The sequence below is a fragment of the Typopeltis vanoorti genome, chromosome 2 (assembly GCF_054136105.1).
Source record: "Typopeltis vanoorti isolate ZY-2024b chromosome 2, IOZ_Tvanoo_1.0, whole genome shotgun sequence".
Lineage (NCBI taxonomy): Eukaryota > Metazoa > Arthropoda > Arachnida > Uropygi > Thelyphonidae > Typopeltis > Typopeltis vanoorti.
The window spans coordinates 26,755,531-26,782,070 of NC_143550.1; the positions used below are offsets into that span (position 1 = coordinate 26,755,531).

Here is a 26,540-nt window from a genome sequence, read left to right on the forward strand (position 1 = left end):
GTGTTTAGGAGGGAGAGATTGTTGTCAAGCACATGCTCAACAACTCTTCCTCTCATGTTTGAACATTACCCCAAAGTGCGTGGTATCCATTTAAATCCCCTATTAAGAGGGCGGTAACTTTAATACAACATCATCAAGGTCCTCTTAAGAGATATGAGACAGGAGGGTGTAGATGCAGTACACTGTTAACAGAGTTCTGATTGAAAGTTGGACAGTAACTGCATCAGTGATAGCTGTTGAAAGTGGGTATGATCAGTGGTGTGTTGGGACCAGCTCGTGCAAGCCGGTTATTAAAATTTTTCAAATTTAGCGAGCCGGTTGAGCCGGTTATTGAAATTCTTTATTAAAGGATAGATGATGAACGGTGGTATATACTTTATCTCGTAAATATTTTGAAATTGTATAATAAACACATATATTATTATTATTATCAAAAATAAATGCATAAAGGAGAATTCACAAAACACAAACTCAATTTACGAACGAGAATTTCGAAACAATTTTATTTACTAAACAATGTCTGTATTCATTAAAAAACAAAAACGTTATCAAAACTCCTGAACTGGGTTTGAATAAACAATAATGCCTTATTTTTTGGCAAATTTCCAAACACTTGCAACATTAAGTTCTTGGAAATGCAACATTGTTGCACTGTCGATAAATACAAAAATTCGTCGCGATGGCTACAGTCTGGTCATTTGATCGACTACGAGTGGTAATATTAGTGTTACATTTTTTTTGTTCAGGATTTCATTTGATAATAGGTAAGTTGTAGGTAATATAGGAAAATTTTCTTTAATATATGTTTTTATTTCGTTTTTTTTCTTTTTTTAATAATTAAAATAATTTTAATCAGGGTTAGAGTTTTGCAGTCGAAAAAGCGAAAAAGTTGAATGCCTTTGATGACATTCAACAGCACTTATCACATTTAGTAAATGGTTAATGAAACAGCAGTTTTCTATTCAAATTAAAAGTAAACCTGAAAAGTGAGTTTTACATTATAAAAAAAGTATTCAAATATTTTCTGGAGAATGAAACTCCAAACTAGATTTTAATTTTTAAAAGACGTTTTAATATGTTATGAAGTTTTTATAAACTAAAAATGATGGCTAGCAAGATAAGTTTGTATACCAATTTTAATAGCGAAACTGATAAAAAAAATTAGTGAATTAATTAAATATTTACATACCTCAGTAAATATTTCCAGTTTAAAACCCAGAAGAGGCAAACTGTGAAGTGCTAATATATCCTAAATAAAGAAATATGTATAAGAACATGTCTACTAAAATATCTAGTACACTCTACACAAACACACTGTTGTTGGTTTTACCATTTATTAAAAATACAGCACATATGACTAGAATATTGCTTTATTATTGAATTATATTTCAATGCAAACTTTGTTTGCTTACACTCGGATAAAGGATTAAACCAAGTATATAATGTCTTGGTACCTTTAATTTATAGAATATTGCTTAACATGAAAACAGCATTATGCTAGAAACAACTTTGCTAGAGAGATGCAATTCTTTATAGAGTATGAAATTTTTCTTCTAAGAAAGCAGATAATTGTTTGGATACTGGTTGTTGTTAAGATGAAAAGCCAAACGGCTATTTTTTTCTGGCGAGGTTGATAAGTAAAGGGGATAAAAATCCCTTATTGTTTTTCAGCCAGCATGTGAAACTAAGATCGAAAACCACGATCTAAACGTTTCATGCTGACAAACTGTCAGCGGATCCAAGCGTAAGTGACCACTTGGTAGTGCCACACCAAGGCAACTCAATGCAAAGGTGGAGCAAGCTCCCTCACTATTCTTGATATTTTCTCATAATGTAAAAACACACAGCTCCTAGGAGTTGTAGAACTGCTTTACATTATGAGGAGAAGTCACTACCCAGATCGGTTTCAACCTTTTTTGAGGTCTCATCAGTGAGTAGTTAGACCTAGATAATATCAAAGTTTAAGTAAAAAGAACTGGCTATACGCCTTTCTGGCTATACGAATGCCAGAAAGGTGTGCCACTATATTATATTATAACATATTATAACTAAGATGAAAAGCCAAACGGCTATTTTTTCTGGCGAGGTTGATAAGTAAAGGGGATAAAAATCCCTTATTGTTTTTCAGCCAGTATGCGAAACTAAGATTGAAAACTATGATCTAAACGTTTCATGCCAACGAACTGTCGGCAGATCCAAGCGTAAGTGATCACTTGGTAGTGCCACACCATGGCAACTCGATGCAAAGGTGAGTAGCTAGACCTAGATATTATCTAGGTCTAGCTACTCACTGATGAGACCTCAAAAAAGGTTGAAACCGGTCTGGGTAGTGACCTCTCCTCATAATGTAAAGCAGTTCTACAACTCCTAGGAGCTGTATTTTTACATTATGAGAAAATATCAATGATAGTGAGGGAGCTTGCTCCACCTTTGCATCGAGTTGCCTTGGTGTGGCACTACTAAGTGGTCACTTACGCTTGGATCCGCTGACATGAAACGTTTAGATCGTAGTTTTCGATCTTAGTTTCGCATACTGGCTGAAAAACAATAAAGGATTTTTATCCCCTTTACTTACTGGTTGTTGTTGTTTGAAATGCTTAACATTTGAAGAGCTTTAGTAAGATAAGTTTATTTTGGTTTAATATGTGATAATATTTTACATAGTTAATTAAATTATTTTTATGATAACTACAATGATATTATACAATGCTTCATTATGTTTTGGATGCTAAAATCTGAAATGGCAGTTAAGAGCAAAGTCCATAATAGAGCTTCACAGCATAAACACCAAAAGAGGAAAAAAATACATTTATTAAACTTACTAATATTTCTCCAGTTTTTAATAATATTTTTATAATGAGTTATTAATAAAAACCAGTGACATATTAAAAAGTTTAATAAATGCATTTTCCCCCCCTCTTTTGGTGTTATTTATGCTGTGAAATGCTATTATGAATAATCAATGACACCTAAGCCTTTCTATATGTAAGAGCAAATTCACTTCTTTGGTCAGTGTGTAAGTCAACTAGCATGAATGGTGTGAAATTTTTTAAGATGGCACACTGCTATGAGTGTAATATGTATGAACAGGTGAATGTGGAAGATGTATATGTGGAAAGGATGAACAAGAAAAGTGGCAGAGTATGTGAATATGCAGGAAGTATGTCATTCAATTGGAATGAGATTTCCTTAAAAGAATGGGGAGGGATGTGGAGCAAATGATGTTGCACAAAAGATAGAAGTCAGTGTGGAACATTGGGAGAAGAAGTATACAGAAGGAAGAATAGGCATACCATTAGTGTCAGCAAGGAAGTGAGTGAGACTTACGGCGTGAAAAGGGGAATGAAGCTGACAGATGAAAAAGAGGGCACAACTGACACATAACAGCAACATTGAATAAGTGATGCAAGACTTAGAAGCTGAGTTGGTGAGTATGAGGCATGAGATGAAGAAGCTTGGGAATGTAGAGTGTGGTGCAAGGAAACAGAGGCAAAGTGGCCTAGCAAATAACAAAAGGGTGTTTGTTAAGGATTAATTATGGTAAAATAGACTTTTAATGAGCAAATAGCATCTGATGGCAAATAGAATGAATCTTAAGGAACAACTACCAATAGAAGACAAGTAAAAACTGAGAAATTGGGGTTTGATCACCTGGGTCATTGTCAACCACAAAGACTTCTCTGAGAAAAAACATGTTGAACTACAAAGCTAGTCATTATGGAAAACTTGGGAGAAAGCCTTGGTCTAATCAAGAACTATTTAACAGCAGCAATGTCTGAATGTACTGCAAAAGATCAGGCGGTTAAATATGAAATGGAGAAGTAACAAGCAAACTGGAGGAGAAGGAAGGCATTATGGAGGCAAGATAAGTGGTACTGAAGGTGAGTCACCTTGATAGGGATAGCCAAAGTACAGTATAAGCCGCAGTTAGCCCAAGGCCAATTAACTGTCAATGCAGAACTGGAAATATTTCTAGTCACGGGCAATGTCAATTCTCTGGCACACATGGGATGATATCCCATCTAATCCCATGACCGCATTCACATTAAGATTTCACACTATATGCACCTTCAGTTCATTACCGTATTCTCACATCAATCTCTATAGCTTTCAATGCTATATCTCCACTTGTGTGATACCACCCTGAAAAAGTGATCCTTCAGTAATTCAACTATTTCTTCTGTTGTTATCTGCATTTATTAAAGTTGAACTATAACCTTTCTATTTACTCACCACATAGCAAAAGAACTCTGGGATTGTCTTTGCTATTCTCAGCTAATTTGCTCTCATAATCTGATTTTACATTCCATGCTAGTAAGGAATGGTAATGAACAATACCAAGCAAGTACCTATGCTTTGCATTGTTTCATGAACATGCAGATCACATTTCTCTTTATATTCTCTCCTCAACATTTTATTTTACTGCTGCTCCTGCTTAATGATGCTACTCAATCCTGGGTATATCATCCATCGCAAATGCTTCTTGACCATTTCCTTTCCACTGCTAATGTCCTTCCCTTGTAGTTTCTCAAGATATGGCACTACTCCAGGATTCCTAAATTTGTCAAAATCACCCATGCTGTAGTTCCTTTCTTCCTAACTGAAACTTCCACATGCTCAGCCACCTTCTAGGTCAAGACTGAATGATCGCTCTCTTTAATTGGATGAAGAGTGGATACTTGAATTCTGAACAAATCTTTTGATGCTGTTGCCAGATCCACCACTCTCAATCTGATACCTTCCACTACATGCTGGTTTAGGTAATTAACTCTCCATAACTGCATAAATTCTATTTCCTTTTAGTTTATGTTTCCACAGTTGAAGTCTTTCATAATAATTGCTATATGCTCAAGGAACTATTTTGCCAATGCATGCCATTCTTATTATTTGAATTTTTCTGCTATCTTAAGCAATAACCCATCTTCCATCTTGTTTTATGTATCCTTCCTAAAAATATAATACTCTTCACATTCTGTCACACTGTAATTATATTTTCCTCTGTCAACCAGTGCCTATAATCTTCTTCTGCAGCTTTTCCCACTTAAGTAGGGTCGCTGTTTGTGGTGAGCCTCCTCCACAACCTCCTGCCTTGGGCTGTAGCCACATCCAAGTTCTTCATCCTCAAGTCCTCCTCTACCATCTCTTCTTTAGTCGCCCGTGCTTCCTCCTCCCCTGCACATCCATCTGCATGACCCTTCTTCCCACATATTTGTCCTCCCTCCTCATCACATGACCAAACCATCTCAACCTTGCCTCCTGTATCTTCGCTCCTAAGTTGTAACTTTCACTGTTCCCCTCACATAGTCATTTCTCAGACGATCCTTTCTGGTCACACTGCACATCCACCTAAGCATTCTCATCTCTGCTACCTCCATCCTGCTGATGTTATTTTTCCTCAGGGCCACAGTTTCCATAGCATTCATCATAGCTGGTCTCACTACTGTCCTGTAGATTTTGCCTTTTAGATTGATCGGCACCCTCATCGCATAGCACTCCAGCCATCTCTCTCCAGTTCCTCCATCCTGCATCCCACTTCCTTCTCAGCCTCACCATCCTCTTTCATTGTTGAACCTAGGTATCTAAAGTCACTGACCTTCCTGATGACATTTCTTTCCAGCTCCAGATCTGTCTCCTGGCTGCCATCCACTTTACAACACATACTCTGTCTTACTTCTGCTCAGTCTCACACCTCTCTCTCTTCCAGTACTTTCCTCCAACTTTTCAATTTAGCTGTTACTTCTCTTGATTCTGCACACAGCATGATGTCATCTGCATACAACACAGTCCAAGGCGCATCTTCTCTCACCTCCTCCGTCACCACCTCCATCACAATATTAAACGGGAACGGACTTAATGCAAGCCAAGTGTCACTGGAAAACTTTCTGTCCCTCCCAGGCAGGTTCGAACTCTTGTCTTCACATTTCTGTACATCTCCTGCACCAACCTGACATATTTCTCCAGTACCTTCTTCTCCCTCAGACACCTCCAGACTTCTTGTCTTGGCACTCTATCATACACTTTCTCCAGATCAATAAATACCAGATGTAGCTCCCGTTGCTTCTCTCGAAACTTTTCCATCATCTGTCGTAACCCAAAGATAGCATCTATCGTCGATCGACCAGGCACGAAGCCAAATTGCTCCTTTGCAATCTCCACCTCCTTCCTCAGTCTTCCATCAAGAACCCTCTCTAGGATTTTCATTGTGTGGAACATCAATATTATTTCTCTATAATTCTTACGGTCATGTGCATCCCCTTTACTCTTGTAGATGGGGACAAGAGTACTTTCCCTCTATTCCTTGGGTATATTTTCCTGTTGACAAACTTTTATTAACAAGTCCCACAGCAGGGCAATTCCCTCTTTCCCCAGTGCCTTCCATGCCTCCACTGGGATCCTGTTCAGGACCCACTGATTTTCCATTCTTCATCCTCTTTATGGCTTCCTTCACTTCCACTCTACCAATGTTCTGCACCATTCACTCATAAGGCTCCCCATCTTCTCTGTGAGTCCTTGCATTTTCTTCATTCAAAAGCCCTTCAAAGTATATTCTCCACCTGTTTCTTATATCCACATTCCTCCTTAACACGTTCGCTGCCGACTATGAGTATACTCGCAGTTGGTAAACCAGCCACACAAGCCAGCTACGAGTATACTCGTATGACGCTTACCGCCAACAACGAGATTACTGTACTGACCTTGAAGAAGTGAAATTGCTTGGCTTGTGGGGCTAGCATCAAAACTGTGTATTCTCATAGATGGTATGTACTCTGCACAAGCCAACTACGAGTATACTCGTATGACGCTTACCGCCAGCAACAAGATTACCGTACTGACCTTGAAGAAGTGAAATTGCTCAGCGTACGGGAACAGACTATGCCGAAGTAGCGTGGCAGCGAATGTGTTAATACCCTTCCTCCAGTCCTTTGATGCCTTATTTCTACATTTTGCCAATCAATAAATCTTTCTCTGTCCTTCCTTTGTTTCTAATTGATCATAAAGGTCTTGATATGCCATGGCCTTCACCTGTGTGACAACTCTCTTGGCTTCTCGCTTTTTCTCTCTGTACTCCTCTCTTGACTCGTCCCACTTCTGCTTTGCCTCCCTCTTAGCCGTCACTACTTCTTGTACATTATTATTCCACCACCAACCCTCCTTCTGCTCTCTAATCTTTCCAGTGCCTATAATATTTGGCCAATGCAAACTATCCAATGATATCCTACCTTCCCTATTGATACTGCTGGTATTAGTATATATAAATTGCAATATCCTGTTGGACATACAAGTACCCATTACACATTTTTTAACGATCCCATTCACATCTAAAATCAGAGAAATTATATTCAGCATTCTTTGAGAATTTTCTGCTTCTGCATTTCCATTCTCTTCCCAAACAACACTTTCTTCATAGACCTAACTCCAAAACCATTTAAGTGCAATCTTTCAGCCATAATCCAAATTCACTCCATAAATCTAGAATCTGGGTATAATTTTTTTGTAAAACCAATACATACATTTGTCATCATGGCTCATGTTTCAACCTTAGCAACTGACTTACTATCTTTATTTTCTCACTTCTCTTCTTTGCTTCTTCTAGTAACTCTTTCTCATATCCTTCATTCCATATTTGTCATCTTTCAAGTCATTAACACTTCCATTCTAACAGCATGTTTCACATTTAGCAAACTTAACTCTTATCAGCAGAATTCATGAATGGCACTAGCAGTGTAAGAGGCATCAACAGAAAGGAAGTGAAACTGGCAGAAGAGCTAGCAAATTACCAGACAACATCACTGGTGTTGATGACACAAGACAAAAATGGATGACACTCTTCTAAATATCCAATATGAGATGTTCTATACAGGCAATACTGATTAGGGAAAGGAAGGAGTAGTTATAGTAATCAACATTAACTATGATGATAACCTTCTTGAATGAGAGGCCCGTAGGCCATTTCTGCCTATGGTCTTACAGGCAGTTCTATCAAACTAAGAAGTGGAGGAATTTTTTGAGTTATTAGAGAAGGTAGCTGACACAAATAAAAATGAAAAGTTTGTCTTAGTTGAAGATCTTAACAGCAGTAGAATAGGAAATGAATACCACACATACAGAAATGTAAAAAAAACTAATAAGAATGGTAAGTACCTGCTGGATTTCTGTTCCAAACATGGACTAGTCATTATTAATCCCATGTTCCAGCATAAAGATGTGCAATAATTCACATCAAGTGAAAACAAGTAATAAGCGACTTATTTTTCAGAGCAACTTTCATATTGAAATGAAACCACGTAATAAAGTTTTAAAAATAATCAACCAATGTATAAAAAAGGGAACTCAAACTGCATTCAGAGATGAACTGTAGACTTGAATACAGATACAGGTAGTAGAGGACTCAACAAGGGAGGCCATATACATCACCCACATCAGCTCTCACACCCTCTCTTAAAATCATGCATACTAAATACAACCAATCCTATAACACCTCAGATATTTCTAGACTTCTATTATATCATCTCTCTATCCCCCCCCCCCCCCACACACACACGTCAAATAGTGCGAGTCCACACTCTCAATCTATCCTCATAATCCTAATATCAAAATATACAAATATTAATAAAAAAAATTAACAAGTTTGGAGACTCATATGAAAACGCTGATGGAATCAGCCAGGTAAGCATGGGATAAAGTTGTTTACAGGATAGGAAAATCCAGAAAATCCAATGTAAGAAAGCAATGCATCCCACCCCCCCCCCCCCCCACCCCCCCCCCCCCCCACCCCCCCCCCCCCCCACCCCCCCCCCCCCCCACCCCCCCCCCCCCCCACCCCCCCCCCCCCCCACCCCCCCCCCCCCCCACCCCCCCCCCCCCCCACCCCCCCCCCCCCCCACCCCCCCCCCCCCCCACCCCCCCCCCCCCCCACCCCCCCCCCCCCCCACCCCCCCCCCCCCCCACCCCCCCCCCCCCCCACCCCCCCCCCCCCCCACCCCCCCCCCCCCCCACCCCCCCCCCCCCCCACCCCCCCCCCCCCCCACCCCCCCCCCCCCCCACCCCCCCCCCCCCCCACCCCCCCCCCCCCCCACCCCCCCCCCCCCCCACCCCCCCCCCCCCCCACCCCCCCCCCCCCCCACCCCCCCCCCCCCCCACCCCCCCCCCCCCCCACCCCCCCCCCCCCCCACCCCCCCCCCCCCCCACCCCCCCCCCCCCCCACCCCCCCCCCCCCCCACCCCCCCCCCCCCCCACAGTGTAAATTTTAAAGCGTTTCCTGTACCTTTATAATTGTTTCTTCTTTTTCAGAACAATATTGAATAAAAGTTAAAAGTATGCTCAAGAAAGAGAATCAAAATCTAAATTTAGAACTCATTAAAATCTTTGGAGGTGCCTGCACATCTTTCAGACAATGTTTCTGGTACCATAATGCTAGCTTGCCAGAAGAAGTTCAGTTCTAGATACCAACTAGAAGAATTTTTCTAAGTTTTTATTCTAGTTCTTGAGTTAGATGATCTCTGGCACAGTCATATAAGATTTTTTCTCCTCCCTGAAATGGTTTTTAAACTTGCATCTCTACAAATTTCCATAAGACTATTTCAGACAAACATTCTGGCTATTCCTTTGCACAGGTTATAGTTTGGTAATTGAGCAATCCACATCTTAGGAGTGATGGTGGTGAAGATTTTGGAAAAATTGGTTAGGGCTCATATTCAGAAATGGGTTCACAGTGAATCTCTACTTTGCAATGAACAGCATAGTTTTACTAAGGGAAGGTCACGTTTTAGCAACTTGCTCACATTCTATAATAATATAACCATTGAACTAGACAGGGGGAATGAGTATACCATGATACTTTTATATTCTGCTAAGGCTTTAGATAGAATACAGCATTGATAAGACAATGGCTGAATGACAGATATCAAAAAGTGGTATTATGGGGGATGTGAGGCTGCAAGATTTAAGGTAACCAGCAGTGTACCACAAGGATCAGTTCTCGGTTCCACTGTTATTGAATCTGTACATTTAATGATATTGGGAAGGATTTGACAGGCGACATACAACTATTTGCTGATGACGATGCAAAGATAGGTAGAGTAATCAGGAATGCTACTGATATGCAGTACTTGCAGAATGATTTGAATAGGCTAGAAATGCAGGCATGGAAAAATGGATATCAATTCAATGTCAGTAAATGTAAAGTCATGCACTTTGGTGTGATTGTATGTACAATGTTGTAGTACTATATTGGTGGGATTATGCTAGAAGAAACTGATCTGGCTAGGTATCAGTTTCTTCTAGTGTTAGTAGATGGGAAGATGAAGTTAGTGGCCACGTAGTTAAGATTGCAGATACAATTCAAAAAATAACTGCGATGCTGAAACAAACTTTCATGTGTAGAGATAAGGATGTCATTTTGCCTGTTTACTAGGCCTTGATAAGACCTCATTTGAACTATTGTGCACAGGTCTGGTCTCCAGGTTTCCATTGTGATTCTAATACAGTGGAGAGAGAATGCAAAGGAGAGTGTTAAAATGATATCAAGATTGTGGAATACTGACTATGAAGACAGATTGAGAATTTGTAGACTGCAGATACTAGCAAACAGGAGCAAGCGGAGTGATGTGATTAAGATAAAAACTTCTGAAAGGGCCATAGAGAATTTCAGTTGATGAAATTTTTCATTTTATAGAGGTTGGGGAAAGGATAAGAGGGCATTCTTGGAAGCTGAGAATGAATGCTGCTAAGAAGGGGTGAGGGTTAGATTTTTCTCTCATAGACTAATGCATGATCGGAAGGGAATGCCATTGAATGTGGTGTGTGCAATCAGTGTGAATGAATTGAAGTGGCCTCCCTCAATGAGTCCCTGAGTTTGCTATACTATTCACCCAATGCCTTGAAAATCAAACAGAAAGAGTTCAGCTATTAATGATGGAGACTGCTATTGACAAACCTACAAAAGTTAATTAGGATTAAAGGATTTCTACCTACTCTGTTAATAATAAAGGCATTAGGATTTGTTTTTATTTTCTATTTCTTTCTAATTATTTTCTAATATAGAAAAAATAGAAAAAATGCCAATGGGGAGGGGATTAAAAATTATGCACACTTTGGTATGACTTCTCATGCACTGTTAAAATTGATGCACACTTTGGGATGACTTCTCATGCACTGTTGATATCCTTCTCATTCAGAAAACGATACCATGGGGCCAAAGATAATATTCTCCTGAGTTTGTCATAATTTCCACCTTTGTAATTCAGCATGTAATCTGTTGTAACCAGAACATCCATAGAGTTGGCTATTTCCCAACAGCCTGACCATATGACCCTATGATCAAATTTAACACTCTTTGGCCTTGAATTCTTTATTTCACACGCTGCTTGAGAAAGTTGTCTCACAACAGTCAGTAAATTCTCTTTTGTTCTTATCATAAATTTTCTCTACTACCCAATCAATATTCAGATAATTTAAGTCACCTATATTAATTGCTTGTAATTCGCCGATGCATTTCTTCATCCCCAATAAATGAACTGCCAGGCCTATAGCAACACCCTACCACATATTTCATCCTGTTAGCCTCCACGTCACATCAGATAGCATCAAACTTACTGCTACACAGTACATTATTACCATTATCACTCATTAATAGTAGTCCCCTCCACTCCCATCTCTTCTATGATTCTTTAGAACAGTGCTTCCCAAACTTCTGGATGTCAGGGTCCCCTTTGCAAAAATTTAAATATTTCACAGCTCCCCTCGAAAAAAAATCGTAATAGAGAGATATATTATTATAATATTTATTGTATTTATATTCAAAACAAAATATACACAGCGAATATTGCAAAAATCAAATGCATATATTATATTTTTTGTCTCTTACCGTTTGGTTCTGAAGACGATGCGGGCTGTTCTGGTAAAATATGAAATACTGTCCTTTTTTTTCAGTCTGTTTCTGCTTCTTCTGATTGTTCGCAGGAATTAAAAATTTTTTTTTTTTTTTTTTTTATCAGCCACTTATCCATCTCAGGGTTAAATTTTTTAACGTATATTAGATCAAATAATATCACCACTTACCGATACTGGCACACCACAGACTGATAACATGAAATTAGTGAATATTACCTGAATAAGGGAATCCCCGGACCAGGACCATTTTTCTCTTTTGTGACTTTTCTCCCTTTACGGTAATTAAGCCTAACGTGAAACAGACAGCAAAGGCAGGTTATTAAAACGTGCATATGATTAGTGTGGTATTAACAAAAGATCGTGCAACCGAAAGATAAAAGCATAGCTGACAACTGAGTTGAAATGCTAACTCTCTTCAACTGAATTCCATATGTGAAACTGCTATAACATTTATTATATATATATATATATATATATATATATATATATACACTTTTATGAATTTTAACACGTTCGGTTGAATTTTATTGCTGCCTTGGGAAATCAAACTCACACACAACTAATTAATCACAATAGGTTTTAGTTAGATACTGTGTTTGCCCATGCAACATATGGTTTTGTTTCAGTCTATACAGCATAGTTTCTGTATGAGGGGACATGCGATTCATTAATTAGTATGTTTTTATCTCAGTTGTCTCTAATTGCACTATTTGTTGGGAAATATATTACACAGACTCCTCATACCTTATTCAAGCATAATAAAAGTACTTGTTTTTATTGCCTCTGCAGTATAGTGGCTGTTAGGGAGGGCGTGTTGTTTACCACTGCAAGGGAGTTACTATCTCCCCACATGAATTTGTTTAAGCTTTTTTTCATGTGTGAAATATGTGCAAAACTTTTATTGGTGACAGAAAACTAGCTCGGATGACAGTGATAATATTAAACGAGTTTTGATATGCATATAAAGTCAATATCAGCAGTCCCTGATTACAAACATGTGATGAAAGGGACAGGAAGATTTGGAGCTTCCCTGGAGAGCATTTGAAGTAAATACAATTAACCACTGATTTGAAATGAAACATATCAATAAGCAATATTTACTAATATTCATTAAGCGCTGAAATACGAAGGAAGCAAAGTTTGTGAACCAACATCAATGCGTGAATTTTTCCATTAAAATATAAAAAATCTACTTAGTCTTAAAACATTTTAAATTTGTTTTCATTATTTCACGGCCTCCCTCAACAAAACTTATGGGGCCCCGAAGGGGGGCCGCGGCCCACAGTTTGGGAAGCGCTGCTTTAAAATATCCAATACCAGTTACTACATCTGATTCTGAGAGCTAGGTTTCACCAAAGTAACAAACTCAACTACTTTGTTTCTAACTCCTCACATTTGTGTATATGCAAACAAGTTACTTCCTAGCTTTATTCTTATACTTAAATCTGCTGCTGGTAGATAAGCTTCAAAAGCATCATTAATTTAATAAAAATTGAAGTTATTTTTAATAAACAGACTCCTCACACCAGATAATTCATTATTTGATGAAGCTTTCATTCAATGAATTATGTTTCGGTAAATTGTCATTTGATTAATAGCTTTTAATAATTTTTTTACATACTACATTCAGGGAGGATAGAGAAGACATGATGAGGTTGGGGAAATAATGCTGATGATAGCAGATAAACTAGTGTGTGTATGGGGGGGGGGGGTAGAAGTTCCACAGGAGATAATAGCCAACAGAGCAAAGCATAATGTGGATAGTATACATCAAGGTATACAATGAATGAAGAGTGAGCAATCTGTATAGGGACTTCCAACTATTGAGACATACAGTACATTGGATGGAGGAAGGGCACATGTGTGAGAGGAAATGGAATTTATGTGGCTACTAAAGAATAATCAGTTAGGGCAGCATACAGTAGAAGGAGATAGGAGGGAATTCAGAATGTTGGACCTTGTGACTGCATCAGAGGATTTGTCTGTAAGGTGGCTACAGGCTGCTGTCAGCTGGTGAGAGTAGCCATATAGTTTTGACCTAGGAGGTGGCTAAACATATAGAATGATAGAACTACTAATTACAACAACTTCAGTGAACAGCTTGGATCAGTGCCACAGCATAAGAAATCACAAGGCTTGGATGTTTGAAGGAAGCAGTACCAAACTACATACCTATAGTCAGGAGGATAGATCAAGTGGAAATGAAATGGATGAGTAGAAGCTACATTAAAGTAGAAGCCCAAAATGTTTATGGAGGGAATCAAAAGAAAAAGATAAGCAGCAAGAATAGACCAGGAAAGTAACCATTATGTAGGAAAGGCAAACTCAGAGTAGCAGAGGAACTCAGTTGAAGATTCTGCAATAATGTAAAAGGAATGCAAATGAACTACAAATGTAGGGAATATAATAGAATCTTGAATTCAGCTATGAGATTAGATGAACAATCAGCTTGCATAATATCAGAATATGATGGAGAATTTGCATTTTTACTTATCACATTACTTAAGTTTTAGCTCTAGTGGGGTCCCAAGGGAGTGAAAATAGGAGAAAAACAGTTTTTCTTACAAAAACAAGCTTTAACATAGGGATAGCAAATTATTGTCCAATCACCATCTCAGGAGCAGTAAAAATATCAGAGAAGTGTTTTAAGGGCAAAATTCAAGAAGGGATGAACAGAAATAGGTTATTATTGGGATAGGGGAGAGGGGCATGGTTTTGGAAAGATATGTCATACTTCAGTAATTCACTCACTTTTTTATAATAAAGTAACAACTGAACTGGGAATGACTATATAATGATGCTGTAAACTTCACAAAGACATATATAACGGGACACTGCATGCAATTCCTTTACAGAAATTGGAGTGAATGAGTATGGATACAAAATTTGTGATGAAGATAAAAAACTGATTGATGGATCAGACTAGTTTTATGGAGGAGTACAATCCAGAAAAAGGGGTATGACCAGTGCAGTGTGCTATAAGTTCCTACCTGGACCACATTTATGTTACAGGAAACAATCTGAGCAGAAATATTCATAGTTTGCTGAGGATGCAAAACTGGATAGGGCATTAGTTAATAAAGATGTAGAGATCTTGCAGGATGATTTAAATAGCCTGAGAGTGCATGCAATGGAGAATGGCATGTCAGCTAAAGTGGCATAATGTAAGATTATGTGTTTTGGGTGAAAAAGATTATCAGCTATAAGCTGCAGGAAAGTAAAGAGGCTAGGGATTTCTGGTTGTTGGTGGACTGTGAGTTAAATTTCAGAGGACATATTGCAAAAGTGCTAAAATAGCTCATAGGATTACCAGGTTATTAAAGAACAAGCTGGTAAGCAGAGATAAGAAACTTATTATACTTGTTATAATGCTTTGATAAAGAAGCCACATCCAGATTCCTCTGTACAGTTCTGATCAACTGAGTTTCTTATAAATGAGCAAGAGATAGAGAGGATCCAGAGGAGAGTAATCAGCATGGTGACAGGTCTATGGGATGCTTCTTATGAGGATAGATTGAAGATTTATGGGTTACAGAAAGGTGAAGAAGGGAAGATGCGATAGAGATGTGCAAGTTACATACGGTTTTTACAGGACTGATACAGAAGAAATTTTTCAGTACATGATTAATAAGAGAACAATGGATCATCACCGGAAATTGAGCAAAAACGTGGTTAGCAAAAGTGTAAAACTTTAATTTTTGCTTGGAGAGTGGAATGAGTTGCCAGCAGAGTTAGTTGTGAGTGCTCTGTTGGTTAATGACTTCAAAACAATGCTTAACAGATATTGCGAAAAAATGGGTCAGTGCTTTGTGAAATGTTTAGGGCTTCCCTTGATGAGTTTATACCCCAAAGATGCCTATGTAATAACATCCCACCATCTCCTTTATTCTATTTCCTGCTATAGCAAACCTTGCACTATAACAAGCTATTTGTTTAAGTCTTTAAGGGTTCATCTAAAGCAAGTGTCTACTGGATTTCGAACTGGCTTTTTACTTTTAATACAGCTGCTGTTTGCAAGCAGATGAGTTCTGCAAAGTCTTGTTCTCCCCCCGATGTTAGCCACAGTGTCCACTCTGGGGCAACCATTGTAGCTCACAGTCAGTATTGCCAAAACCCCTTGGTTAGACTGACCTGGAATCAAATTCAAAGATACAGAGAATATTTATGACTTTTTTTCATCCAAAGACAAGTTAAATGGTCTTAGAGAATTTTCTCTCAGAAACTTGACTTTTTCATGCTACAAAATAGCAAACTAGCAAGAAGAAATATATGTATTAGTCTCATTGCCTTAGTTTCTTCGGTCATAATCCCAAACAACCACAACTGCTTTGGGAATGTTTTAGAAATTAAGACAAGATGAAAGATTTTCAATAAGACATTTAATTCTACATTTGTCAGGCTCTGTGAAGACAAATTAAATATCACCATTGTGGATTAAGTGTTTATAATGTTTTTGCTAATACTTTGTTGGCAGAAAGTCTGTCTGTAGGCTTCCCTAGCTGTGCAGGTAGTGTGGAAGCCTGTGCAGAATGTAGCATAAATGTGCTGAGTTCAATTCTGGATAATTTAAATCTGGTTGTAGAAATGTGTTCAATGAGAAGGGCTGTTTTTGTGTTGATAGAGTCTATATCCTTTTTTTTTTAGGACAGAACTTATAATTTAGTTTTATGAACTTACGGTATGTCATTGTTTCTGAATCTGATGATGCGAGTATGCTGATAAACTTTTTTTACCCAATACCTAAACCCTCTGGCTTAATAACATGAGACAAAGAACTCACTGTGAGCTCTTAATTAACTTCTAAGATTTCTGTGGTTATGCTGAAATTCTTGGGAAGCAATATTCATTATTTACTTAGCATATGGGGAAAAATACAAGAAGTTAATGAACAAAGTTATATAACTACATACGAGGGTGGTCCAGATTGGATCACTGGCGAGTCAAAGTGCTTGAAATTGCTGAGCATATAGGCAATTCAAATGAATGTGTAGGATATATTTTGCATGAAGAATTGCAAATGAATCAGCTTTACACAAGATGGGTGCTGTGCTTGCTCAGAGCAGATCAAAAACACACTCGCATGAAAATCTCTGAACAGTGCTTGGAGTGTTTTAACAAGAATAAAACTGATTTTGTGCATCGATTTATTATTACAGATGAGACTTGGATTCACCATTACACACCAGAATCCAAACAGCAGTCAAAACAGTGGACAGAAGCCGGTTGTTCATCACCAAAGAAGACAAAGTCGGTTCCATCAGCAGGAAAGGTCATGCATCGGTGTTTTGGGATGCTAAAGGCATTTTGTTTATTAATTATCTTGAAAAGGGTAAAACAATAACTGGGGAATATCATTCTAACCTTTTAACCAGACTAGACGAAAAAATTCCCGAAATTTTTAAAAAAGACGAACAGATGAGAAAAGACCCAGTTTGCAGAAGAAAACAATCATCTTTCATCAGTACAATGCACCTGCCCACAAAGGTGTTTTGGCAATGGGAAAATTAAGGGATCTGCACTATGAATTGTTGGAACATCCACTCTACTCCCCAGATTTGGCTGCCTCTGACTTCTATCTCTTCCTAAAACGAAAACTCTTCCTCACTGGTCAGCATTTTTATTTGAATCAAGAGATGATTGCAACTGTAGAGAAAGGGGTATTTTGCAGATCTTACTGAGAACCACTACAGGGATGGGATAATGGCACTGGAGCATTGCTGGAATAAATGTATTAGTCTTAAGGGAAATTATATTGAAAAATAAAACTAATTTTGAAATTATAAATTCGTTTTTTCATTGTTAGGCTGAGAACTTTTCAGACCGCCCTCATACAGACTGGCAGTTCAGTTAACCTTCTCCTGAGGCCTCTGGAGAAGGAGAGAGTGTGAGTGGGAGAGTCATCAGTGAGACTCTGTTCACAGTCACCTCCACACATGTGGTGCTGTGCAGACTATGCAATTCCTCCCAGAACAAGTTAGCACAGCAGCCTTGACTGGTCCTAAACCCATTGTTGGTTCCAGAAGTATCCTGAAGGCAGCAATCAGATACCTGTTTCTAATTCATTCCAGTCTTCTCCACTGGTCTTGGGGACTATCATCTGGTATTTCCACAAGCCCAATGGGAGATCTGGAATTAAGGTGAGGATATATCTTGATATATGGGAAGGTTGATGTTGTTTTTGATTTTATTTCTTTGATGACAGCTTTTTTTCTGATGCATGGAGGAGTGATGTGGGAAAGGAGAAGACCTCAAAGTACCAGAGATAGTTATCACTGTTATGTTAATTTTGTGTGTCCACAAGTCATGTGGTGATTTCTGCTCAAAACTGGCAAGCAGGAAGGCCAGAGTTAGGGCTGCTGTTCTAAGGGTCAAAGCATTATAATCCCTAGTCATGCTTGTGAGCTTGTTTATGATATTGATAAGATAGAACACATAACTAATTAAGAGAAAAAAAAATATTTATTAGTTCTACAATTCTCTAATAGTTCTGCTTACTTTTTTCATATATTTCTTTAGAAAAATCTGTCAAGTCTAAGTCAGATGCAAAAAGAGAGAGACACTTAATAAGCTAACTCAAATGGAATTAATGGCTGAAAATGGTTTAACAATGAATATACCAATAGCAAACAGGAATTAATACATTTAAAAATCTTATGCCTAATACAAATTCTTTCTCTACTGGATATTTTCTTACTGTTCAAATGATATATATGAAAGAAGCTTTTTTCCAGTTTAATGAAAATTTTATGAATAAAAGAAGTGTCCCACAACAGGCTTAATCTCTCCGCAAAAATCAGAAGTCTAACTTTACTCTTGCTAGATGTCTCTGCAGGTGGGGGGATAGGAAGAGAGGACTCATTTATTCAGTATACAGAAAATCCAACTGACACTGAAAGGTACCTTTATACTGTATTTTAACTTCTCATGCAAAAGCTAGGAATAATTAAAATGCTGAGCAATAGAACATACAAGATCTCTAGTAGCACAGAGAAGAAGGACTAGGAGTTTAAATACCTCAGCCATACCCAATCTCAAAATGGATATGAGAGCAAGATGAATAATATCCTACAATTCCCCTTCTACCCCAACCAGTTAACTGCAAATAACCATGAAGGTGGAAAATATAAAGAAAATGTAATCCAGCATGTAACAGACAAAATATCTAAAGTACTTTAACAACATGCCGGCCTGGTTATCCACAGGTCAGCATGTTGTCAAAGGCTCACTTGCTTTATAGGTTAATGCATCTGCTCTCCATTCAATATGCAGCAGATTTAAATGCCATCATGGGCATGGATGTTTCTGATTGTCTTAGAAGGTAGATGATGAAATTCACTGCCTGGTGAGAGACTGCTGCCCTGTTTATTGGAGGCCTGAAATGGATTGCAAAAGTTCGATGTTTGGTCTCTAGAGTGAGGTTTTAGACTACATAAAATGAATAAAAATAGAAAAAAAAATCCTTAGGCCATCCACGATCTAATGTACTACAAATTTACAGAAAAACCTTTTGTAGGGAAGCCACATTAAAAAAAACAACACGGTATCCATTGCAACCTAGTAGAGAAACATAGAACTAAAAAAGTAGTTTTTCTGCTCATAATTCGTAATGTGGTTTATATACTGGAATTCTTAAGAATTTCATCAGCTTTTTTTTTTCCCCTTTTGAGAACAGCTGTGGCTATTGTCTAAGCAAAGCAGGAACATATGTATTATAACATACACAAAGACAGGCAAGTTTTCTTCTACAAGTTATTTTAATTATATTTTTACTTGCCAATGGCAAGCATTAGTACAGAACAAGAAATATCGATCTTTTAACTTATGATACTTTAAAATGCCACAGGTTTTTCTGGCAGTGACTTCATGATAGCACAAACAATTAAAAATTACTTAATTATCAAGCAAGTTCAGAGAATAGCTGCATCCTTTAAAGATACTAAAAAAGACATTAATGGAATCATTCAAACTCATCAAAATACAATAAACAACAATGCTTCACTGCAAATTAATCCTTTAAAGACTTACCTCACTTGCTTTATATGTATACAAAACTTTGTCTTTTAAAACAAACCAGTAGCGTTTCCAGCTTTTCTCTTTCTTTTGCAGGTAACCGCTTATAGTTGAACCTTGATCATTAGCACACACCTAAAAATATACACAGAAAGTGTTTATTCATACTAACAAAATATTCTTTAACCACATTTGAAACTGAAAAATCAAAAAATTCCCAGTAAGTATATGTGCATGGAATTTCTTTCTTTCTAACATATTAAACATATGTTAGGTATGTTCTCTGGGGTAACAACAAACTATGCACACAAAAGAAATATTTAATAATAATAATAATAATATATTAGCATAATCATATTATGTCCAATGTGTCATCAGCAATGAAGTTAATATCTTCAGGAGGAAAGCAAATTAATTTCCAACGATATGTTGGAAATTAATTTGCTTTCCTAATCACTCTGTCTGCAGTAAGAAATATGACATCTACCTGGGCTTATGTAAGTTCAAAGCTGGTTAGGTGGCTCAGTAATTATGATTAGATACCAGCAACTAAACATGAGATCAATATATTAAGTCTATTACTTTGACGAGTGCTCCTCCCCCCCCTTTTTTTTTTGAAACAATCCAGTTTTCTGTGCTATCTCTATATGCTACCAACTACTGATTCACCTTGAGTTGAAAAAGCTCATTAAGTCACTTGAAAATTACACCTGAAAAAGGATTTATATCCTGTCTCGTATTTAGGTTTATGTGTTGGTATAAGCTTATTATTAATTGGATAAAGGATTAAACCAAATATATAATTGGTAGCATAGCCAAGTGGGGGGGGGGGGAACCTTCCATCAACTATCTCTAATCCAGAGAATTGTAATAATAAGGTGTTTACACCTTTTGGTAACTGGTATATGGTGATCTGACTTCTGCATTACTTCCACCTTAAGTATCACCAACTCTGGGTCTGGCTCCCACTGATGAGACCTCAATAAAGGTCGAAAACGGTCTGGGTGGTGCCCCTTCTCTTAATGCATAGTATTATACATGTCTGCAAGGAGATGTTCTTTGCATTATGGGATACTAAGGCAAGTGATCAGAACTTATACCACCCTTACCATGAGTTGCCCCAGTCCTGAAAATACTTAAGGAGCAAACTTCGTTTGTTTACACTTGGATAAAGGATTAAACCAAATATATAATTGGTAGCATCCTGTCCTGTCAGGTGTCTTCTCCCTCCAGGAGATTGACTACCATAAAGAAGGCAACTCTGGAGGAGTTATTCAATTTAACTCAAACACGAATAATTATAAAAGGGATACATCTGAGAGTTTTGTTTTTTAATATTTACATTATAATAAATTACAAACATGTGAAACAATTTTTTTTAATTATGAAATATATTTTAGTTATACAAATTCAATATACACAAAATAGAAACAATTGGTAGCATAGCCAAGTGAAAAAACTTCCATCAGCTTATTATAAGATTTAATGGAATGAATACAGCACAGAGGAACAATAAACTATAAGTTTATTAGATTCTATATTTCGTCTTTGTCCCAACCACGTGGGTGATACTAAAGTTCTAACTAGGTGGAGCGTCCTCTAAGGGCGGTTGTAGGTGGCCTGGAATTTTTCTTCCTTTGTTTTAATCCTAAAAAAAAAAACTCAAGGGCTATCCTGCTATCTCAGATGCTATACAGGCACCACAGCAAGCCTTGGACATTGTCCCCCGACCCCGGAGATCCACTGCAACACCCTTGATCCTTAGAGGCAAGCCCAATGGCCAATTGATCCTGGCTGTGCCATTCAGGACCACCCATCTTGCCAAAGCAGAAGCTAAATTAGTGCATGACCCCCCCCCTTTTTCTGGATGTCCACAGGTTGCACCATATGGCAAACATAGCATTGGATTCCAATGCTATAAACAGATGCCTCACATGGAGGGACTCTTTTACTGATGCTGCAGGTTTGGGTGAATCAGAAGTCAGTCAAATACTTCTGGTCAGAATCAGGTAACCATCCCAATGTATGTATGAGGATGTTCCTCATACATACATGCCACTCCTTGATCTTTAAGCTCTGAATATATCTCCTCATTAGGAACATCAAGGGATCCCATTCTGATATTACACTACCCTAGTTTAAATTGGAATAATTACTGATCCCAAAAGTATGAGGGATTCTCATCCTTAGCCATTATCAAATAGAAATAATTTTCTATCTTATTTGAATTGCTTGTGTATTTAACAATGTAATGATGTACTGTTCTTTTCAGTATGAAATATCAATTGCTAATTTTCAAAACATCTTTACTGAGTCTAATGTGTTTTCATACTCTGTTAATATATTACAAGTTTCATTAAAGCAGCAACAAAATTTTGTAAACACTGACCTCTTTCAATACTTTTGGAACTGCTTTTGTTTTCTTTGGCAATTTTGTTTTCTTAGCACCTGTAAAAATTAAAACAATTGAAATTTAAGCTAGTTTGAGGGAGATGAATTTTTCTAAGTTCAGAATTATTCCCAAGTAACAGTTGGCTCCCACTATAGCAAATCTATATGGAACAGAGGAACAGTTTTTTCATAGTGAACAGTTAGCTACTGCAGATTTTATATTCCAAATAGCTATTCTAAAATAGAAGAGTTCTTAAGGGGGGGATGGGGGGGACTTTATTATAAAATGATCAGTTTGTTATAATAGTGTCTGCTCTATTAAGAATCAATTGTAATAAAAATTTCAGTTGATTAAATTTCAAGAAAGGTAATTAATATTAAGTGCTATTGCATACAGATGTTCCATAGAAGCGACTTTAAAATGCATGATCAAAGGTTAATCACAAAGTGAATAGAGAAACTGCAAATGAGAAATGAACAAAGCAGTTAACATTTCTGCTATGAATGAAAACTGTTCATCCACTTTCAAATGGACAAGTAAGAATAAAGTTCTCATATTTCACAAAATATGAGAAAGTTGTAAAAATATTTTTTTTTGTTTTTCTTAATACAACTATCAACACCTGAACATATAACAGAGAAGTAACAAATAATCTACGCATCACTTTCTTTTAAAATAATGTGTATTATTAAACGAAAATGCATTAAAATGTGCACCTTCCAACTGTCTTGAATTTTCAGGATAATAATAAGATAAAGATCTGAAATAATCCTAAAATTTAATTCAGTGCCTAGTGTTTTAGTGCAAGATTATTATTGTTATTATAATTATTATGAGTCAGAAACTCATCGTGGGAGGTACACACTATTGCACACAATGCTCATTCAACCATGCTTTAAACTGATTCAATGTTTCTACATTCACAACACACTCAGGCAATGCATTCCACTCACCAACCACTCTCCATGCAAAGAACCTGCTCCTCACACCTCCTTATACAGTTTCAGTGATGGCCTCTTGTTCTACTCCCCCTCTCCCATTCTATGAAAAAATATCTTCCATGTCAACCTGATAACAATCCCTGACTAGCATATATGTCACAATCATATACCCCCCCCCTTCCTCCTATTCACGAGGCTCTGCAACTTACATTCTTTCAATCTGTCCTCGTACTTCACACTCCAAAGACCACTTTTGTGAATCTTCTCTGGACCCTTTCCGAGATATTCTTGTCACCATGAAAACCCAACCAAATCTATGCACAATAATCCACAAGACCATATATGGATATAATGGCATCATCTCTTTATTTCTGGGTCCTCTGCATCATTATCCGATGTGATGTCTTCACAACTTGTGCAATGTGGCCCCGAATTTCAGGTCCTTATCCACCATCTCTCATCTCCTCTACTTCCTTTACAGTTTCCCCACCAAGTATATACTTTGCTTACCAAATCTTAAAACCATACACTTAGCAACATTCAACTGACAGTTCCACTTACCTGTCATTCATGTAATCTATTCAAGTCCTCCTGTAAGGCCATAACTTCCTCTTGACTCTGTATTGCTCTCCCCAGTTTTGCAACATCTGCATATCAATAGTTAAACTCTCCAATATCATTAACATACAAACCAAACAACAATGGTCCCAAAATTGACCCCTGCAATGCACCCCTAGCGAGTGACCTTTCTCTTTTGGGATACCACACCCCAATATACATTTTCTGATACTTATCTAACAGCCAGTCACTGATCCAATCCCATTAGTTTCAATTTATTTAACAGTCGTGTGGAAGTCTATCAAAAGTTTTTGCAAAATCTAAGTACACCTGCATATGCATCTCCCCTGTCCAAGAATTTGTCACCTTGTTATAGTACTTAAGTTAGTGAAACATGATCTCCTCTTAACAAACCCATGCTGATAACAACAGAGAATACTGCTGTTTTCAACCCATTCCTGTACCCTACCTCTAACCAATCTCTCCAGATATACAGATCGGCCTATAATTTGAAGCTACAGACTTATCACCACCTTTATGCAATGCAACAATTTTTTCCTTCCACTCCTTTGAAACCTGTGCTGTTGCAAGAGGCATGCCAATGCTACTGCCAATTCCCTGGAACACTTCCTTAAGATGAGTGGTGATATGTCATCAAATCCTATCGCCTTATTGACATCAAGTTTATTTATTAACTCAAATACCTAAATACCTCCTGCTCACTCACAATTAAGCCATCTTCTCCTATGTCCTCTACACTTAAGTTCCTCATTATTCCACACTGATCAGGATGAAAACACCCTTATAAATTGATCATTGAATATCTTAATGTCTTCTGGAGCAGTTACCATTCTACCACTTTCGTCCATTATCATCATCTGACCATGATCATTCTTCCTTCTACTTGCCACATATCTAAAAAAACTCTCTAGGGTTTTTCATTGCCTGAGCCAATTTCTGCTCATATTCTATTTTTGTTTTCCTTACTGAGCTACTCTCCTGGCTTGTTCTTTATACTCTTCATGTAACTGATTATTACCATCATTCATCTTGTACTTCCTCCAAAGTACCTTCTTTTTCCAGATTTCATGCTTAAACTCCATATCCATTTTGCACCCACCTTATTCACGAGATTGTGGTTGAAGTATTTTATGTTCTAGTTTTAGTTTGGATCTTTATTGCTAATTTTTATTCCAGATCTGTTACAACTGTTATTCAATTTAGTTAGAAGAATCCTGGAGTCTTGCAGTGGATTTGTTTAGGAGTACAACATAAAGTTTCATCTAATCTCATCTTTTCGACTTCCAGAGGACTTAAATATTCAAAATAAGTTATCCTTATGTGCTTCAATACCCAAATAACCCTTACATAAAGTAATGATTAAACAACTCCTCTGTCATCTGCACTGAACAGTTAGCCCTATTTCCATCTAAAAGGATTATTTGTACACAGTCATTTCTCGTCTTATAGGATAATAGCAAAAGAATTCCTTGGGTTTTTCCTTGGATGATTGCAGTGTCAGTCTCTTCTCATATTCCAGTTCTGTCTTCCTTACTGTACCAATCACCTTTCTGGCTTGAGTCTTCTATTTATCATGAAATTGCTCTCCTCCTCTCTCTCTATGCTTTTTCCTCAACTTCTTTTTCACTCGATGCAAGTTGCCATTGCTACTGATCTCTCCCTTCCACCCATACAAATGTTCCAAGCCAATTTCTAGGATTATCATCATCACTTAACATAAATTCCTTTTTCCTTGATACTTCTGCATGTTTTTATCATCCTCCATGTGAAGACTATATGGTCACTCTCACTGACCAGTGAGAAGGATGACATCTCAGTCAAAAACAGATTCTCTGGTGCTAGGACCAAATCCAAAACACTTTAACTTCATGTTCCCTCTACTACTTATTGCCTAAGTCATTTGACTCTTGAGAATTCCATAAATTTTGCTCCCTTACTACTATATGTTGTTTCCTTTGACGAATTATATTGCTATACTTAAAATCTTCCATAATGATTACTTGCATTGCATATCTGCCTAAACACTTTCTACTCATGACTCTGAGTTACCTGAGATAGGATTTTCCCCCCCCTCCCATCTTAGGGAACTGCAACTAAATATCCTATACTGTCACTCCAACTCACATCATACACGCTCAAAACCATTAGTCCATATTCTTCCAAATTCTCTACTTTGAGAGGATATAACCTATCACTTATCATAAGTAAATTCCACCATCCTGTTTATCCTTCCTATCTTGCTGAAATAAGCTATACCTATCTACTTCTATTCCTGTCAAGATATCACTACAGTCTCCACCTTCAACTGATTTCAATTATCTTTCAAATAGGCTTTCAAAATGCCATCAATTCAGTCCCTATATTCCTGAATACTCCTGGCATTTATAAAGAGAAGCATCAGTGCATTATGGTATTCAACTAATATCTACTAGTATTTCTCCAGAGTGCATTTGACTCTGCAATATATATACTACATATTTTCCCATCTTCCAACCCCAAAGAGAGGCCATCTCTGCTGTCATTCACCTTGGCAACTCAGTCGCCCAGAGAAAAACAATCTTTCCAGATGCTTACATCCATCCATGTTCAAATACAGTCCATCTCTCTCATATGGCTCTCTTCCATAATCAAATGCACTTCAAGTATCCACATATTCCAAATCTCTCAACATATTCTCACTATGATGTCATTCATTATTGCTACTCTTCTCCTCAACTCTGCAATAT

General features: G+C 37.6%; 1 protein-coding gene across 3 annotated transcripts in view; it reads right to left on the reverse strand.

The window, feature by feature from the left end:
• Positions 1–26,540, reverse strand: part of LOC150108891 (uncharacterized) — a 461,422-nt gene that overhangs the window by 22,113 nt on the left and 412,769 nt on the right. For all 3 annotated transcript variants that reach the window (XM_090410738.1, XM_090410720.1, XM_090410728.1), the window contains 3 exons: positions 22,292–22,350; positions 19,918–20,037; positions 1,190–1,249 (listed from right to left, as the gene is read on the reverse strand). In XM_090410738.1, the coding sequence (XP_090266864.1) occupies positions 1,190–1,249; positions 19,918–20,037; positions 22,292–22,350 (239 nt within the window). The remainder of the gene's footprint in view (positions 1–1,189; positions 1,250–19,917; positions 20,038–22,291; positions 22,351–26,540) is intronic.